The sequence below is a fragment of the Leguminivora glycinivorella genome, chromosome 20 (genome assembly GCF_023078275.1).
Source record: "Leguminivora glycinivorella isolate SPB_JAAS2020 chromosome 20, LegGlyc_1.1, whole genome shotgun sequence".
NCBI classification, from domain to species: domain Eukaryota; kingdom Metazoa; phylum Arthropoda; class Insecta; order Lepidoptera; family Tortricidae; genus Leguminivora; species Leguminivora glycinivorella.
The window spans coordinates 12467503-12485156 of record NC_062990.1 but is presented as its reverse complement, the minus strand read 5'-3'; the positions used below and the strand labels follow the sequence as shown (position 1 = coordinate 12485156).

The 17654-nt window shown below is 39.1% G+C and overlaps 1 protein-coding gene and 1 non-coding gene across 2 annotated transcripts in view; both read right to left on the bottom strand.

Annotated features, from left to right (window-relative positions):
- Window positions 1-334: 334 nt before the first annotated feature.
- Window positions 335-527, bottom strand: LOC125237256. The gene has a single exon (XR_007178317.1). It is a non-coding gene; the product is annotated as a U2 spliceosomal RNA (small nuclear RNA).
- A 1171-nt stretch (window positions 528-1698) lies between these two features.
- The window catches only part of LOC125237201 (regulator of chromosome condensation-like), a 33658-nt gene continuing 17702 nt past the window's right edge, over window positions 1699-17654 (bottom strand). Inside the window, 8 exon segments of the mRNA XM_048144196.1 lie at window positions 1699-4757; window positions 5248-5299; window positions 10124-10321; window positions 11211-11362; window positions 12384-12505; window positions 16600-16762; window positions 17504-17539; window positions 17542-17640. Of these exon segments, the coding sequence (XP_048000153.1) occupies window positions 4444-4757; window positions 5248-5299; window positions 10124-10321; window positions 11211-11362; window positions 12384-12505; window positions 16600-16762; window positions 17504-17539; window positions 17542-17640 (1136 nt within the window). The 3' untranslated portion in view covers window positions 1699-4443.

Here is a 17654-nt window from a genome sequence, read left to right as displayed (position 1 = left end):
CTTTGCGTAATTATGTGGTAGGCTTGTGTCGTTCACGAACTATGAACTGTTAGGAATAAAATCCCATCAATGACCGCAACATGGCGTGTATAGGATCGGCGGGCGCCGGTTTGGATCGAGAACGAATGTTGACTGCGCCGACCGAGAGCGAGAGCTACTTAGCAGAGCAACAAAAAAAAGTTTTCATAAAATCAACCTTTCGGCCCGGAATGTTACTATCATATTGTATAATTTTGACAAATTGTTCAGTGATCGCTGGTCTGGCTGAACTAAATGAGCAAAAGACCTTATTACGGGAACTGATAGCGCTCCGATCAACGAACGAAAGTAGCCTATTATGTGGGCCAATCCCGGCGGCACTGCAATGCCGGGCCGACCCGTGACGGGAGTGGAGCGAGCCCCGAACATCCCGTCGGTTTACAAAAATCAGTTTAATATACTGGTCCCTCAGTGAGGGAACTTTCAGATATTAAGCTGAAAAGAACAGATACTACACTTTGATCTTAGCCAAAAGGCCGAGAAGCGATAACTATACAAACTTGCTTAAAGAGGGTCATTGAATCAGGAAAAATCTTAACACCGCGATGTACGATTTCCACCGCAGTAGCACAGCGACATCTAGCGGGATATTGAGTAACTAATAACATATATGTGGCGTTCCCTATGTAAAGGGTCCATGTGCTTCGTGTGTCCAATAAGGAATATTTTTAAAGGTCGGACGCAAAGGACCTTATTAATCTTACTATACTTGCAGCATCGGAAGCCAGATTATTAGTTTTGTTTTGATGTTTTGTGGTGATCGGTTTTCTGTATATAATAAAATGCTGATGCCAATCAAATTTAACAGTATTTACTTCATCGTTGCGAGATCAAAGCTGTTTTGTATAATATCATGTGACGTGCTTATTGATTTCCTATACATAGATAGGTTTCATGCGAGTTACGTAGTAACTAATTATTTATTAATCTGTGGAGTTATGATCAAACAGGATAGAGTACTGTATTATAGAAAGCAAGTGAAAGTCAGACTATCCAACACTGAATAGTCAGCACGTATAGTTTAGTTTGTGCTTTGTGGTGTCCTAATTGACAGATTAAAGTTGACGAGTAAAAAGACTTTCAGTACAGATGGTGCTTTTTGCTCGCACTAATGCAGTGGATCATTTCTTGGTCAGGTCGAAACTTAGGGTCCCCCCACATCTAGCGTCTTGCGAGCGTCGCGTCGGGCCAACTGTATGGAAAAAGACGTCGCGTCGACGCCGCGTCAGGCTTTGCCCATACAGTTGGCCCGACGCGACGCTCGCGAGACGCTAGATGTGGGGGGACCCTTAACCCTTCGTCTCTGTGCTTGATAAGGATCCTAACATATGGCGTTGACTTTAAAAATGTATGTCAAAGTTAACATCGTATGTCAAAGATTACATGGGTTTCCCCGTATGTAGCGAAAATGTCGTAGCGCCGCGTAGAGCCCGGTTTCGAAAGTGTTAATTATGTATATGATGACATTTTTTTGACAGAAACAGAGACGAGTTTTTAAGAGGGCTATCTGCACTGAAAAACGTCGTACGATACACGTGCGAAAATGAAAATAAAAAATCGTGTCGACTTAAAACATGTCGCCTCTCGTTTCGAATTCCCTCTTCCCCACTTTTATTGTAATGTACTATTGCCACGAGGGTTACCAATAAAAGCCAAATATTTCCACTACGTTTTTATTATTAAAACACAATCATTATAACTATAGTTCATTTTATCGTAACAAGTAAACATTAGCGTCGTGTAATTGTACTCTTGTACTTTAGAATCATGCACGAAAATATCTATAAAATAAAATAAACAATTCAACAAAAAGTTTACTAAATGTTACTGAATCTGATCCCTGTGGCCTATTTCACAACAGTGACACTTCTTTTGCCCGTTAAACAAATATTGAAGCTGAGTAACAATGTTACTTTTTATTTATTCGTATAATAATGGCTTTCTGCTACCAGGGCACTTTGCCAATGTCAAGTAAATTACAGAGATATATAAAATAGTATAAGCAGTTTTTTTGCGAACAAGGCCTTCGCGATGCACTGGAGGATAGCTGGAGCAGCAGTACAAAGCATGATGGCGGCCGGGACCACGAACTGCCGAGTGATGTCCGTAGAATTGGTTATTCGTATCTCCAAAAGAATTCTTCATTAAATGCACTCTTTGCGCAGGCTATTCACTGCATAATATCCTATCAAACTTATAAACCTATTATCATATTAAACAGCAGAATGCAAAAAATAAAAAAATATATCGGAGGACGATCCGCCATGTTCCATGGGTCAATCTAAAGTCCAACAATGTTACTTATCAGTTACCCAGAAATAGGCACAGAATTGACAGTGTCAATAAGCTCAAGCGTCAATGTCACTGTGGTGAAACATCCCGGATCCCTGGGGCCCGTTTCTCGAAAGGTACAAGCCTTGTATTACAAGTGCGCGAACTGTCAAATCGTATGGGTTGTCATGGAAACACACTTGTAATACAAGGCTTGTACCTTTCGAGAAACGGGCCCCTGGTATTCCAGACTGTACCTACAATCATACACTTTGCGAACTTATTTAAATAGATATCTAGCAAACTCAAAGTTCTACTGATTACTCATGTAACCGCTTACAAGCTGACAAAATATTAAATATATTAAAACGGATTTCATCGATTTTGGAACACTTTTGGATATAACATCAGTGGAAAGTGTGGACGAACCTTTAGCGAAACTGTAGTTTAATATGAATTCTCTCATTTGACAATAATGCCGAAAATGGGAGTACAAATTTCTTTATCTCACACCACGTTGGTGGCAAACAAGCACACAGCCCACCTAGTAGGCAGGCACCGTAGCCTATAGCAACATGTAGAGCTACCATGTGACTGATCCGAGTGACCGTTTTAATTTACCTAACAAAATGTTTATCAAAGTCCGATGTGATTAGTTTGCAAAATCGGACCCTGGTAGAAAACCAATGACATTGCGGGAAAACCTTCAACTTACACCGAAATCACATTATTATGTCAAAAACGGAAATACACAAATTATTTTAGCTTAAATACAGGTCAAAGAACGGCCGTCCCCAAACCGGAACTCTTATGTTTAAATCTCGTCATAAATTTATGAAATATACAACAATTTGATTACAATGAACATCAACGGCTAATGTAGGGAAAAACCGGTTATATCTTAACAACCGGATTTAATAAAACAAAGCAGTTTAATCCACAATTTAAGGCTTTTACTGGCTTTGCAACAAATCGATCTGCAAAAATCGTATGCGATTTCTTGCACACTCACTAAAGTCCTTAACAAACCATAGACAAAACTGCGTTTGAGCAGACAAAACCGGTTTATAATCCTTACTGTACGGAATTATCTAATTTCCTATTAAGAGAGAATTGAACTATTGAATGTATTACTGTTTGATATGAAACCCTTAAAAGGCTGCCCACACACGGTATTTCAAAATACTTACTTCCAAAGTTTTACAAAAATAAACCATTACTTTTAAACATTTATTAAAACTGTTAGTGTGAGCAGCCTGTACATTAACCGAATTTGAAAGCATTTGTGACAAGAACGAGTGAAACACTCCTTTATTTTACATGGACTGATGAAAGCTTGTTACTGATACGTTTAAAATCTTTCTTATATTTTATCTACATTATACTTAGGTAGCTAAGTTTAGTTTGGAGTCACTACTCTGAACACTGAAATGTATTTTATTTTAAATCTTGATCAAAGACTAAAATAAGTTTAAGAAAATCGCAATTACTTAGTTTGACAGACGATAGATGGTGCTATACGTCGCCATATTTTTCGTGTAACTAAATTTCCAAGTTTGATAGACGTTGATAGTAACATTGAAATCGGCTTGGAACAAACTACTATATTTGTTTGATTTGTATAGTTTTGAATAGGGGATCATCCACATATTACGTCACACCAAATTTCAGGTTTTTTTGTATCCCTTTAACAGGGATTGTCACATTTAGTATGACCCCCCCCCCCCTTACACTGTGACGTAATATATGGATGACGCCTAGGACAACCCACACTAGCGTTTACTTTCAGCGTTGAGTCAGCGCTATAAAAATTGATGTTATGTCTAGCATCTGTAGTTTTCTAGACGCTCATAAAACGCTTATGATATCCCCAAACATACCGACGCCGATTCGGTTATACCCGACCAGAAGTCGCTCGCTAGTATGAAGACGCTTATGCGTGGTCGTCGCTGAATGCAGCAGTAGTTCATATTAACAAGCAATTTTTTATCGTCGAAAGCAGATTCAGCGTCGCTATGTCTGGAGACCTTCAGTGTGTAGTTCCTTCAACAGGGCACCATGAATGACACCAGAACAGCTTTTCACAGTCTACGCAAGTGGAATCTCGTCACAAACGCGCACTACACTCTAGGATCACGCCGTGGTGGCCACAACTGTGTCGTTTGGTATCGCTTCCTCCACTTTCTTGGCTTCCACTTCAGTTTTTTCCTCCTCGGGTGCCCCATTGACTTTCTCATCCTTCATTTCGACGTCTTCTGATTTCTCTTGTTGTTTTTCTGTCTCTGTTTTGTCTTCACTGGGCTGGGAGAGTGGTGTGGTTTCTGTGGGTTTTTCTGGTGTGGGTTCTGGTGCTGGTTCGGGGGCTTTCTCTGTGGGTTCTTCCGTTTTTGGTGGTTCAGCGGCTTCTGATTCCGGTTTCGTGTCCTCTTTTTTGTCTTGTGAGTTGTCTGTAAAGTGAAATAATGTATTTAGTAATTTTTAAATTTATACTTCAAATTCGAAATTATAGCATAGCAACCTATATTTATGGAAAATGTGCTCCTTTTGTCAGACTTCAAATATGATAGGACTTGGAAACATACAATTTGTCAAAGGCAAAGAATTACGCCGTGTCTTGCGTGGGCGACGGTCGCGCGTCCGTCGCCGTCGCGTCTCATGCTTCCATATCGATAAGGTTTGATTTCGTACGCGTCGCACCGTCGCCCACGCAAGCCACGGCGTTACGAGTAGATAAGGTATAATATTCATATAGCTCATTCATAGATATAGCTATGGACGTGTTTAAATTCAAGTTCCAAAAAAAAAAAAGAGTACGATTTTTATGTTTTAATATTTACGGCTAGAACAAAAAGTATCATCATGTTATTATATTTTTATAAGACATGTATTTATTAATTTTAAATTTTGTTTTTAAATATTAAAATAATCAATTCTTACCAGATTCCTCTACTTCCATTGGAGTTTCCTTCTTCTCATCACCATTCACTTTCTGAAAATAAAACAGAACATTAATGTTTTTGTATAATTTAAATGTATAATTATGGACCTGGTCTGAAATAAAGATGATTATTATTATTATAAATTTGTTAACCCTCCTGTTGTGGTGTATTTGTTTTGTTAATTTGTTATAAGTTTGTTAAGATGATTATTATTATTATAAATTTGTTAACTCGGATGTAAGCTGGTTACCTACAGCACAGGCCTCGCCTAGTGTAGGAACCAGGTCAACGTTATAAGGGAAAGCACAAGCGATGTTCTCTCAAATTCTGTATTGTTTAGCTTAATTTCTTCCTTTTTATGATGAATGTTGAATTTGTGTAGATAAATAAATGTTTTAATGTTTTAATGTTTTTTTTTATTTGTATGTCTTACCATATCTCGGGACCATGGGGTCCCGGACTTTTGGGAGGCATGTGTGGGGCCGAAGCCAACAGCACAGAGGCCCTTTTAGACACTTTAATCTAAAGGCACCTGGCGGATACCATCCCCGAGCGCACAATATGATACATCCGGAGATGGTCCCCGCCAGGTGTAAAGACTATTTCAGTGCAGCACTTTTGTGTTGCGATGGGAACTAAGGTCATAGGCTATTGTTGTGCAAGTCGGATGGACTGGATAATGGTCTATGGGGGGAGACTATCGGACACCTGCCATGACAACTAGTCTTAAGATTGTAAAAGACAGGCGGTGACTCGCCAACTCATTGAGTGGGCCCTGCAAAACGGCCGCACGCACGGTGCGACAACAGAGCAACACTTGAAGAGTGGCTGAAAGGTTGTCGAGAGGTGAGACTGCGGTAGCCAGATCCCGGTGATCCGTTCAGCAGGCCGCCGGCGTTATGACATTTTACACTTCCAACCTGGAGCATAGGTCCCGCTCTTGCGAATCCACTCTGGCCGGCCGGTTAAGGCACGCGCAGAGGCGAGGGCTAGATGGAAGTGCCCTCTGGAATAGGGGTCCGCGGTGTCGCCACTCACCGTCAGCTCGCCACAAGCTGCCCCCGTGGGCTTATTATTATTATTAATATCACATAAAAAAATAAGCGCGTTACAAAACACGGAGAAACTAAAAAGCCAAAAATAATAAACCTTTCAATTCAGATTTCTTATCGTATTGCAATAAGCTAAACATCCAAATTATAAACAAATCAATTATTTTTGTAGTCGGTACCAGACCTATTCGTCGCCTTGCTATTGCCTGTTTGCCCCACCCAACCATACACAGGCTGGTACCGACTCCAAAAATAATTGATTTGTTTATAATTTGGATGTTTAGCTTATTGCAATACGATAAGAAATCTGAATTGAAAGGTTTATTATTTTTGGCTTTTTAGTTTCTCCGTGTTTTGTAACGCGCTTATTTTTGAAGGCGGTTTTATTTTTTGTTAAAAAGTTTATTTATTTGTTGATTTTTAGTGGTTCCTAGTGATATTATATGTATCAGTCCGAATACATGTACAGTAGTGAAAGAATTATCCTTTAACTCCTAACCATTGAGGAGTTGACCTTCCATCATCAGCTCAGCCACATACTCGTAAAATTATTACCATCAGACGTAAATACTGGTGTACCTTTGAAAAATAGACTAAAAACATTACATGTGCCTATAACATTTGAAGAGTTCCCTCGATTTCTCCAGGATACCATCATCAGACCCTGACTTGGTGCCAATGGGACCATCTCGGGGTTATACCAGTTCGATCAAAAAAAAAATTTTGAAAATCGGTCCACGATTCTCGGAGATATCGAGTAACATACATACAAAAAAAAAATAAAAAAAAAAAAAAAATAAAAAAAAAAAAAAACATTCAGTCGAATTGAGAACCTCCTCCTTTTTTGAAGTCGGTTAAAAAAATAACAAAAATCTCAACAACGGGACTTCACTACTAACTAAATACCGCGAGCTACCAGATTAATTACATACATTATCAAACAACTATTTTTTATATATAATATTATAAATACAAATATCTCCACACGACATTTGGACTTTCACAACAATTAATAAAAACTACAACCCTATCCTAGTTATTTCAATACTAGTTATGTCATACATATAATACTGTAAGTAATAACGGCACATAGTTATTACCTGAAGAGTTAAGACCTTTAAGACGATACGGTAGGGGTCAATTCTCCATACAAACGCTCTCGACTATTTCCTCCCTGGTTTTTGAAGATAGAGCAATGATTATTTCAACACAGATTGTTATTATTTTTATCTGTGTCGGACCGTTTTGATTTTTTTGATATTCTGCTTTTTAAAGATTTTAGAGCCAATCAAAAATTTCCAAAAACGGCCTTTTTCATTGTGGCGCAAAAAAAGGTGTGATACTCAAGATTGGTAACAATTAACAAAAAAAGCTAAACGGTCCGACACAGATTATTTCATTGTTATTCAGATTCTCAAACTTCGTTCCGATTGATTAAGTTTTGAAGGAGGAAAGAGTCGAGAGCGGAACCTCGATTTTAAAGATTTTTTTGAAATATCTTTTGACTGAGTTGTTCTAATTGGACAATTTTTTTTCGATAAATCTAGTTAATAACACTTGTATATTTAACTAAAATTCCCAAGTTGAAAGGGGGGCTCCTTTCCATTTTAGCATTTTCGCTACCGTATCCTCTTAATAAGACTTACAAAGTAGAATTTTATATCGAGTTTCGGAAGTTGAACTAGATGGCGCCACATGCATTTTTGCGGTGACTAGAACATGTCGAAATTGACGATATGAATATATGAAAGGAAGGAGGGGTAAGCACAAATACGCATTATAATGCAGTTAACATATAAAATTTATATCAGTAAAAGTAGTATCCGGAGATGGTAGATCCTCAAATAAATTTGTGACGGCTGACAGCGCCATCTAGTTCTTAAGCCTACTACAGATGTAGGGCGAAAAGATTTGCCTTCGTATTGTTACGGAAACGTACGAGCGTGTCTCAGTATAAGCATAGAGGAATAAGTAAGGGAAGAGTTGTAACTCCATACATCAGTAAATGCGAGTTATTTGTAGTGACATCTATCGACATTCACTCGTCAATCACGCGCCAACTAGCGTAAATTATCAGTACTGCTACTCGATACTAGGTGCCGACATTATTGCGTCTGCCAAAAATGTAATATTAAAACAGTTTACACCTTATATTATAAGCTGAAGTAATTGAAAGCAAAGTACTGATTAATACTATTGTAATATTAGCTAAAAATTGCTGAGCAATAGACTTTTTGTTCGTCGTGACGTCTATTGACAAGTAGCAGTACTGATAATTTACGCTAGTTGGCGCGTGATTGATGATGAGATGAACTCTTCCCTTACTTATTTCCTCTATGGTATAAGATGTACTGACATTGATTGAACTAGCATGACAAAATACGAACGTTTCCGGAAAAATACGAAGGAAACCTTTTCGCACTACTTCTGTACTTCCTATTACCATACTATTATACTGTAAAAACAAAAAATAAAGTACGTCAGTACGTCTTTTCCTACGCTGCCGCTACTGTTTTTTGGGTTTGCGTCCTCGCACTGATGATGTAGATGACGATTTTCGCCGCTTTTTTACCTAAATGCGTTATACAAATTAGAAAAAAATGGTTCTTTTCTGCACATTTTTTATACTCTGGATTCTTCAATGAATAAAAACAAATCGTCACTACTTTAAAAAATAATTTTATCTTCGTCTGTCAATGAAAAGAAAATTGTAGTAAGTATGTATGGAATGCATATAGACTTACTGCGTTTTAACTTTGAGGAACAGCGTGAAATACGAGATTTTTTAAAAGTAGTGACGAAATAGAAATACACAGAAACAAAATAATAAAACACAGACTAATATATACAGTCCTATAGTACAGTAAGCATCAATAGTAGCGGATGAAAAAACGCTTCATGTTTGAACTACGCCACACTGACATTGGAATGAGGAGCCACACTCAACGGTTATGACCAGAGATCGGACGGATTTGCGACATTCTTAGTGACTTACGTCATTTTAATGACTTTTAGTATGAGATGACGCACAAAAATCCGATCTCTGGTTATGACAGATAGCGCCACCCTATTAGTCCATTGCACAGATAAAGAATTTCATATGTGAGAGCGAGATGATATGTTTTTTCTCTCTCTCACATAAGAATGACAGTGACATGCCTAGGGACTTGCAAAGGCGCCGCTGGGAGGGATAAAATGTCAGTGTGCCTCCTCATTGTAAACGAATAGTAATGCTATATGTATGTACAAGTTCATATATATTAATTTGGGAATTTGTAATATGGGGGATTTCGGAGGCGAAACATTGATCTAGCTAGGTTATATATCTGAGAAAACGTGTAGTTTTTATATAAGTTACATAATATATGTCAAAACTCGATGGCACTAGCTCAGGACCGTTAAAAGTGGGTACTAAGGCACTGGTCCCACCGCGAGCTAGTAAACTATGAGCTATCGGCTATAAAAACGAACAAAATATAATTACTCCCGCGTATATAAGAGACACGGCGATGTTTATAGTTACTCGCCCAGCAGTGAGCTATCAATATCGCCGTGTCTCTTTTCTTTGCACGGGAGTGCTTATATTTTGTTCGTTTTTATAGCCGATAACTCACAGCTTACCAGCTCGCGGTGGGACCAGTGCCTAAAAGAGAGGCTGAACATAAGTCATTCGAAGTTACGATAGTTATTAACATAAAATTGTTATAAGTAATGATCATTATAATGTAAAATTGTATGAGAAACATTTTCGGACTACCAATAATCTATATACCAATTTTATATGAACTTTGGCGCACCCGGGACTGATGATAAGTGACATACCTGCGGTTTAGTCTCCTCGGGCACCTCAGGCTGCGCGCTGGACGTGGAAGACACCTCATCCTCTTGCTCTCCTCTCTTCTGCTTCTTGTTCTGTCTGCCCTTCGGCTTCTCCTTCTCTTTTGGCGCTTCTTCTACTGGCTGCTCTTCCGTTTCCATTTCTGGGGTCGGGGACTTTTCTTTCACGGGTGATGTGTCTAGCTGTAAGGATAATTCGATTTGTAATTTTAATATAACATATTTTCAATATATTTTAATTGCATGTGCATTGAACTGTAGACGGTGTAGTGTAGTCAAATTACGAGAGCACAGACTATGAGTGCAAAAAATATTATTTTTATGAAATGAAATATTTTTTTATTTTGCTTGAAATATGTACATAAGTTGTTCAGATACTATTATAAATAGATAACACAGTATATTTCACCAGCATCGGGCATGCAAAAATATCTTAACCTGTAGGTTGTAATTAAGTCTATATAATTATAGTCAAGGTCAATTTCAGTTAAAAGATGACACGTATTCTTCTGTGGAATAGAAAGTTTGTTGTATAAGCCAAGCTTTTAGTTTTGCTTTAAACTATGTTTAATTAATTAAGACCAAACTACTCTTAGTTAGCTTTGTTTTTTATACTTAGCTTTTGGTAACTTTTTATATTTAGTTTTTGGTAATTTTGTATACTTAGCTTTTGGTAACTTTTTATGCGCGAGCGAGTTGTAGTTCATCGCCGAGTGATGAAGTAAATCGCTCGCTCTCTCTTTTGTTTACACGGGAGAGACTATTTTTTGTTCGTTTTAATCGCCGATAGCTTATCGTTATGTGCGGACCCAGGGGAACAGGGGGTCGTGACCCTCCTCCCTGGAACCTAAGTCGGCTATACAAATAGACCACGTGATCCCCCCTGGGGCCTCGGGCCTTTACCACGTGACCTCTCCCCCTGGGTACGAAGCTAGATTCGTGTTTGCTTATCGCTTACTTGCATTTGGTGCTAGGTGATTTTTAACCTTCAAGTGAGGAGTGAGTATTCTTCACCTAACTTGCTCGCTAGTTTAGAACAGTTTGGAGTTGTAAAGGTTTGTAGTGTACTAACCGCGAGCAGCGCCGTGTGCTGCGCGCCGGCGGCGACCTTGCCGGGGCGGCGGGCCTGGAAGGCGGCGACGGCGGCGGCGGGCGCGGCGGCGTCGGCCGCGGCGCCCGTGCCCAGCTGGCCCTCGCTGCCCATGCCCCAGCCGAGCACTTCACCTGACATGTCAATGTAACGATTACCGGCTACGAATAACTACGCAAGATCGATCGGAACAAATAAAAATAATCGGCTCCCTGACCTGTATCGCTCACATTTGAATCGAGGAGCCGATTATGTATCTCCTACTTTACAGCGTTTCCGCTTAATGTTAATATGTGGTACTCCATACCTAAAGGGTCCCCGCTCGTATTATTTTAGTGCAAAGAAAATATGTTTGAGATTTCATCAAATTTCCGTCCTTTGCAGATAAAATATAAGGACCCTTTAAGCTTGGAATACCACAAATGACTTTTAAACAGAAACGCAGTAATTTTGGAGTAGAATGTCAGGGGTTGATTTCAAAGTTTTCAAACTTTTTGAATAAACCCCCTTAGCTGAGAGCCCAATTTTTGAATTTCGACGTCTCGATTTCGTGTATTACGATCAATATCTCTAAAGTCGCCGCCAATAGAATTTGTGAACAATGTAAGTAAACCTTGTAGTCAAAATGTCTTTATTTTCCATTCTAACTTATCAGATACTGGCTAAAGCCATGTGTTATTTAATTGATTCATCTCACATCCTCAACATTTAAAATAATAAAATAGTGCAAAAATATTGATATTTTATATAATGGTTTGTTTACATTGTTGACAATTTCTATTGACAGCAGTTTTACTACTATAAACTGAAATAAATATCATATACAAAGAAAAAATGACCTAAGGCCTCCAAGTGTCCAATGCTATGCGTGGCTATAACGGAGTACGCTGGTTCGAATCCAGCATTGACCACTTGGAGGCCTTGGTCATTTTTTCTTTGTATATGACATTTATTTCAATTTATAGTTAAAATAATAGTAGTATGTCTACTAAAAAACACAAATTAAAATATTTCCTATGAAATAATTTAATTTGGTCTTAGAGTTTTACTACTATTTCAATTTGAATAACATTTCTCCAGCTTTCCTAACCTTCAAGTGACGAAATTAAAAAATCATCTCTTGTAACAAATAAGACTTCATTTTGCAAACAATACCTGTATCAGTGACGGCGAAGCTATTGCAAGTGCCGGCGGCGATGCTGACGCACTTTTTGCCGACGAGCGCCGGCACCGGCTCCAAATTCTCCGCGTCTCCTTCTCTGTCGCCCAGACCTAACCTGGAAATTGAAGTCAATTTGTTAGGTAATTGTCCAAAATAAGGCTATATTTATAAAGTACTTACCTATATTAAATGACACTTTAAACTTGGGACTTTGCAGCCGAGGTGTATACTGGTCATTTGTTTTTGTATGTACAATACCTGTCATCATCATCCTTGCGTTATCCCGGCATTTGCCACGGCTCATGGGAGCCACGATTTGGCGTAGGCACTAATTTTACGAAAGTGACTGCCATCTGTCCTTTCAACCCGAAGTGTAACTAGGTCTTATTGGAAGTAGTCCGGTTTCCTCACGATGTTTTCCTTCACCGAAAAGCGACTGGCAAATATCAAATTACATTTCGCACATAAGTTCCGAAAAACTCATTGGTACGAGCCGGGTTTCGAACCCGCGACCTCCGGATCGAAAGTCGCACGCTCTTACCGCTAGGCCACCAGCGCTTTACCACAATACCTGTGTACTCACGATAATATAACGCGCTCGGCGACATTTTTCGAGTGATTGGAGAAAATGGAGAACCATCAACACACACGAGTTCCCGCGGTTGCATTTAGATGGCTGGCAGTCCTCAACTGTGCCTGTCTAAGTGTCTACAGAGACTGCCTGACCCGCACAGCTAAACTTTTGATGAATAGGCTAGTTTCCTATACTTAAAATAATTTATATTTAATAAGTAAAAGAGAAAGATATAAAGTAAATGAATTGACCGTGACGTCACTCCTCAGTATTTCATAGTAATTCCATTATAGCAAATCGTTTTGACAGTTCTTAAAAAGAAACTGATTTGACTAGTAGGAAACTAGCCTATTGTCGCCTGCGGTATTTCCGGACCGATACGACCTTCAAACCCTCAAAAGAGCGTACACCCATCTTAAAGACCGGCAAAGTACCTCGCAACACTTCTGGCAGCGATTGTTAATATACCTAGATGTCTAAAGAGCTCTCAAAAATGACCCCACGAATATTGTGCCACGGTAGGCGGGGCCTAAAAATTGTGCCACGGAGCTTGTCAGTGCGCTAATGGCGGCCAGTCGGAACAGTCGTAGTACGGCATATTTAGAATATATGTTTACAAAAAGAATATGCCGTACTGTTTTGTAATATCATGTGCTAGTCGTTCCAACAAATACGGAGAAAAATATGGGATTAAGTTTAATGTGTAATTTGGCGAGGATCATAATTATTTCGATTTATTTTGTACGAGCTACTTTTGTATGGGGATGATGTTATGCAATATTTTTAATATCCATTGATATTTAAAAACTTTCATTTTTGTATAATCTTATTAATATCGCGCGACCATGTTTGCCTGCCTGCTGTGCGGCCGACATAGGCCAGTAAACTTGTTTAAACACACGTACGTGCCAGTGGCATAGGAGTTCGATTATTTTGATCACAGACCTTGTGTCACCGGCATAGTGGTTTAAATAGCCAATCTGAACACATTCGTGTCATTCGTGGACACGTATGATATAGCAAACGCGTAGTCATTTGTTTCCCTTGGTCTATGACAGATGACGTCACTAAGCGTCCCTAAACGTGTTAATTTAGAAAGTTGTAGAATAGAAATAGACGTGACGTCCGGTGTCAGTACGGCGTATTATGATCTTTGAACCACTTTTCGGCTGGTATTTTGTTTGAAAGTAGTGTTCTATTTTATTATCTTTCGGTGGCGACATCTAAGTAATTACATATTTAAGGGCCGGTTTTTTAGTCGCCAGATAAATATATCTACCAGATAAAGTTGCGACTGCCCCCCGTGACCTCGAAACCACGTCAGCGTGATTATGCTGGCGTCGCAGCCGGTCAGCTTGTCGCAGCCAGCCGGGTCAATGCACCTAATAAGGGGTGTGAAGAACCAGTGGAAGAGAATTCCTCCCGCGCTAAAGTCGATAAGGAGGGATTCACACTGGTGGAACGGAAGAAGAAGGCGCGCAGGGCACCTCGTAAGACTCTGTGTGGCACCGCAGAGCCGGTTAATTCTGGTCTACGGGTTGCAACACCGAGTAAGGCGCTCTACGTGTCCCGTCTTCATTACTCCGCCGTGGCTGACGATGTGGTGGAGTACGTTCGCCGGAAGACTGGCTACACGCTGAGGGTACACCAGCTACAGTCGCGTCATTACGTGCACTTCAGTTCGTTCGTGGTGCGCGTGCCGCGGCCGCTGCAGGACACCATCGCGAGCGCAGACTTCTGGCCGAAAGGTGTGCTTTTTCGGCGGTTCCGGGGCAACTTGCCGAATCCTACACCGGGGCAAACGACGCAACGGAGCCACGCTGTTTCGTCATCGCCCAAATCAATTGTTTAGTTATAATACTTTTATTCTTTGTAATGTTTTTTTTTTATTATTTAATTTCATGACGCATTGGATTTATCTGTAATGTCATTGAAATATGTTTTCAAATAAATAAATAAATAAATAAATAAATCACTATCCTTTTCATCACACGTATAAATTACAGTGACAGCTGACATTTATCTGACAGATATTATTTATCTGGCGATTGAAAAACCTGACCAGCCCTGAAAAGGTAAAATTTATAAAATGAAAGCCTACGTTTTACACCTGTTAACAATAGATGGCAACTGACAACAACCTGAACGTGACTGTACATTGATATACAGATATAAATTGAATTTATCTAGCCATAAAAATACTTATTATAGCGGCATACGTGTACGACATAATTATTATTTTCATATGTAGGTTGTTACTTCATAACAACAAATTAATTATGTAGTTATTTTTTAATATGCATAAAATTAAAATTATTTATGCTTGGTTCTTTAATGTATGACATAAACCCATCCCTTTTCGTGTCAAATTTTAGTCAAATATGAACCGCGAATTCTTAGCTGCCAGTACGTACAGCAAGTTAACAGGTAGTTAGCAACAGGTAGTTAGTGCCATTATATGCATTTCAGCTACACTTATCTGTGTGCATTAGTATAAAAGAGATGACTATTGTTTTGTTTACCAGTTTTGATTACAGGGCCTGTAAACGTATTGTCTTGTGTAAATGTAGGCGTAATTGTGTATGTGTGTTAAACGGTGCCAAGAATTTGAACGGTAATGTTCTTAAAAGCGGCTTCCATTCCATGTTTATCTTACTTCGTTGACTTCTGGTGTTTCGGGTGTCCATGGCAGTGATCGTTCACCATCAAGCGAGCTGTCTGCTCTATCACATAACCAAAACATCAAACAATATTCAAATGTTTGATGTTTTTTTCTTACGAATGTCTTACGAAAATTTAACGTCCACAATATCAAAGACATATATAACTCCACATAGACAGATAAAGTCTTAATAAAAAAACGTACCTCAGTGCCATACAGAAGAAGGTATGGTGGCCTAGATGCCGTTACACCTTTGGGGGACGCTCGGCTAGATGGCGCTAATATTAATATTTGACATTTTAACATATCAAGCTAATAATAGGCTACTTGACCCTTTTTCAAAGTATGTCTTATATTATTAATTACTGTCTAATTAAACAAAAAAAAAAAAAAAATAGTACCATATTTTATTACGACTTAAAAACGTGCAAAAAAATTATTTAAAGTTTACTTTTACGTGATCAGGCAAAAACAACATCAGCCATATTAATCTATAGAATATTTATGACATGACGTCAGTATATTTAGAAAAAATATTTGACACTGTCACAGCTGAGCAACGACTATGAATTTTAATACAATAGAGGTTGCTTCTACGGAGATTAGATTAGTACCTCTAATTACCATAGTTGATTTGAATTATGTGACGTCACTCCAATGGCCAACACCGTTTTCGGATCCATAATTTAAACAAAAACATACACACATCTTTAATTAAAAATACGCAGTCATCACGCACTTTTAATCCCCGCAAGCTATAAATATTGATTTCTCAAGTCAAATACTACAGAAAACAATAACTTGATGTGCTAAATTCGATACGAGTCTAGTAGCCTATATGCGCCAAATTGTCAAAACTGAGGTTCAAAAGTTTTAAACCCGTGTCAAGAGATGGCAGACTATGCACTGTGATTACATATTTTACTTCGACAGTAACTCTCTATAATACTCGATCCTCTTTGACAATACGTACCGTCCATATTCGCACCGACCGACGGCAAAGACTTGTCCCTTAGAATCCAGAGCCAATGAATGGTGTTGTCCGCAGGCGACCCTCTGCCAGCTGCTGCCTTGGGTGAATGCGTCGCATTCTGTTGGCGCGTAGAGTGCTGTCTTGCGTTTTTCTCCTGTTATACCTGTTAGAAATTATGAGACACAAGTCAAAAATATGTAAGTAGATTGAGGTTGTACTAATTTAATGTAGAAATACTGCTTAGTCCAGTTGCGTTCACGTTTTCCTGTGTTTATGTAAATATAGTTTTACAGGTAGGCTAAGACTTAGGTTGAGTTGTATGGTCGAGTTCACAAACATCTTTACAAGTCAACATGCCAAAAATATATTTACACGTCTCTATGTCAGATGACAGTAAGGTCGTGTATACATAATTACATATATGTATTTGGAATTTATTGGTTTGTAAAGGTGTTTGTGAACTCGACTGTACCAGAAATTTATTATTACCTTAATTTAGTAATGATCTGAGTTTTGACGATCAGTCTGATATGTGAGGGTCGTGGAAAAACAGTGTATGTCCATTATATCTATTGCGACGCTGGAACCGTATCATTTCACAAACAGAGACAGTGGCGTGGTAGCCCAGATATGGGATACATTTTTAACCCCCGACGCAAAAACGACGGGGTGTTATAAGTTTGACGTGTCTGTCTGTGGCACCGTAGCTCACGAACGGGTGAACCGATTTCGATTTAGTTTTTTTTGTTTGAAAGCTGAGTTAGTCGGGAGTATTCTTAGCCATGTTTCATGAAAATCGGTCCACTATGTCGCGGTCGGGGGTTTTTTCAAAATTTTAATTTTGTGGTTAGGTTATGAGACCATGTCTATACAATACTATGATAACTTTTTATGTTGTTCTTACCGAGTTGTCCGTAGTTATTGAGACCCCACGCGAACATCTTGTCGGCTGCGGTGTCAGTGCAAAAGTAGCATGATAACCCGCCCAGATATGGGACGCTGCCCACTTTAGGGTCACCTTCGCTGGCACGAGGAGGGCACCTGGATGGAATGAT